A 1,630-nucleotide genomic window follows, 5' to 3' on the forward strand; every position below is an offset into this window, starting at 1 on the left:
AGGGGGGGGGGGGGGGGGCAAGGGGGGAGCGGGCGAGGGAGGCGGGGGCGAGGGCGGAGGCGGAGGCGGGGAGGGGGGTGGAGGGGACGGGTCAACGCCTCCACGCACACAGCGTGGTGGGGCCAGGGCCAGGCTGGTCCCTCGCATCTCCACGCCCCCGGACACGGGCAGGAGCTAGCACGGCATATTTGAAGTGCAAGGCCCGGTGCGCGTGGGTGAGGAGGGAGGTGGGAGGGAGGCGGGGAGGCGGGTGGAGGGAGGCGTGATGGCGGGGCCTCTCGCCAGCGCCGCGGCGCAGACTCGCCGCCGCCCGCATGTTGGTGGTGTGTGTCAGGTGAGTGCGCCGGGAGGTGGGCCCCACTCTCCCGCTGCGGACCTGGCGCGTCGTCTTGAGCACGCGGATGAAGTTGGAGAAGACGTCCGACACGAAGGAGGCGATGACGCCGGCGACCGCCGAGCGGACCAGCCTACAAGAAAGAGAACACGCGTGGCGGCCTGCCGCGCCGTGTTTCTTTCCTCCGAGCGGACGAGCTTGAAGAGCAGGTCGCCGACCGGCGCGGCGGGCAGCCAGCGCATCGCCAGGTTGAAGGCGAAGAACCAGGGGTACGAGCCGACGAAGGAGGCCACCTTTCGCGAGATCGGGGAGATCACCCTCATCGCCGGCCACTCACGCCTCCCTCCCTCTCCCGCTGCCGCCGTCTCCGGTCCTAGCCTCCGAGACATTGAGATCTCACGCCGCGCGACTTGTCTCCCACGCACCCGTGCCAACAGCCTCACCCCATGGGCAAGTGAACGAAGTGATCCCGGCGATTGGATTGGCGCACTGACGCCAAGAGAGGAAGGGTCCAGACTTGAGGACAATTGCTAACTCAGGGCCCCCTTTGGCGGCGTTGGGTTAGCGAGGATTGGTTCGCTATGCTGAAGTGAGAGAGAGAGAGAGAGAGAGAGAGAGAGAGAGAGAGAGAGAGAGAGAGAGAGAGAGAGAGAGAGAGAGAGAGAGAGAGAGAGAGAGAGAGAGAGAGAGAGAGAGAGAGAGAGAGAGAGAGAGAGAGAGAGAGAGTATCTCTGTGCGTGTGTGTGTGTGAGTGTGTGTGTGTGTGCACCGCGTTGGCGAGGGCGCCCTGGTAGAGGACGACGGGCCCCTCGCGCTTGACCTTGTCGCCGAGCTGCTTGTAGGCGGCAGCACCGTCGACCTGAGGGCCAAACGGGCGCGGGGCGAGCAGGCGGGGTGAGGGTGGGGAGGGGGGAGGGGGGGGGGGTGGATTGGGGGGTGGATTGGGGGGCATAAGGGGGGGTTGAGAGACGGGGCGTCAGAGGCCGCCCCGTGCGCGCCCGCGTGTGTGTGTGTGTATACAAAATTGCGTGCGTGCGTGCGTGCGTGCCTTCGTGGGTGCCCGTGCGCGTGCGCGCGCGTATTCCCCTCCTCCTTCTTGTCTGCTACTTCTTTGATCTCGCGCCTCTCGCCCGCCTGAAAAATCTTTTTTGAGGGTGTCCAGGGGGGGTATTAATATCCCCCAAAGAGACCCCCCCCGCGGAGGCACCCGCTGTTCTTTGCCGGAGATTCGAACGGTTGTTCCCCCCCCCACCCTTGCCCGCAAAAAAGTTTCCTAAAATGCCCGGTTTTTGCCCC

The 1,630-nt window shown here is 65.6% G+C and overlaps 1 protein-coding gene across 1 annotated transcript in view; it reads right to left on the reverse strand.

Moving 5' to 3' along the window:
* Positions 1-1,630, reverse strand: part of EMIHUDRAFT_458481 (hypothetical protein) — a gene marked incomplete at its 5' end in the record, with an annotated part of 3,512 nt that overhangs the window by 1,044 nt on the left and 838 nt on the right. The window contains 3 exons of the mRNA XM_005773259.1: positions 377-467; positions 533-627; positions 1,104-1,193. Of these exons, the coding sequence (XP_005773316.1) occupies positions 377-467; positions 533-627; positions 1,104-1,193 (276 nt within the window). The remainder of the gene's footprint in view (positions 1-376; positions 468-532; positions 628-1,103; positions 1,194-1,630) is intronic.

This window comes from Emiliania huxleyi (genome assembly GCF_000372725.1).
Source record: "Emiliania huxleyi CCMP1516 unplaced genomic scaffold EMIHUscaffold_340, whole genome shotgun sequence".
In the NCBI taxonomy this organism is placed as follows: Eukaryota; Haptophyta; order Isochrysidales; family Noelaerhabdaceae; genus Emiliania; species Emiliania huxleyi.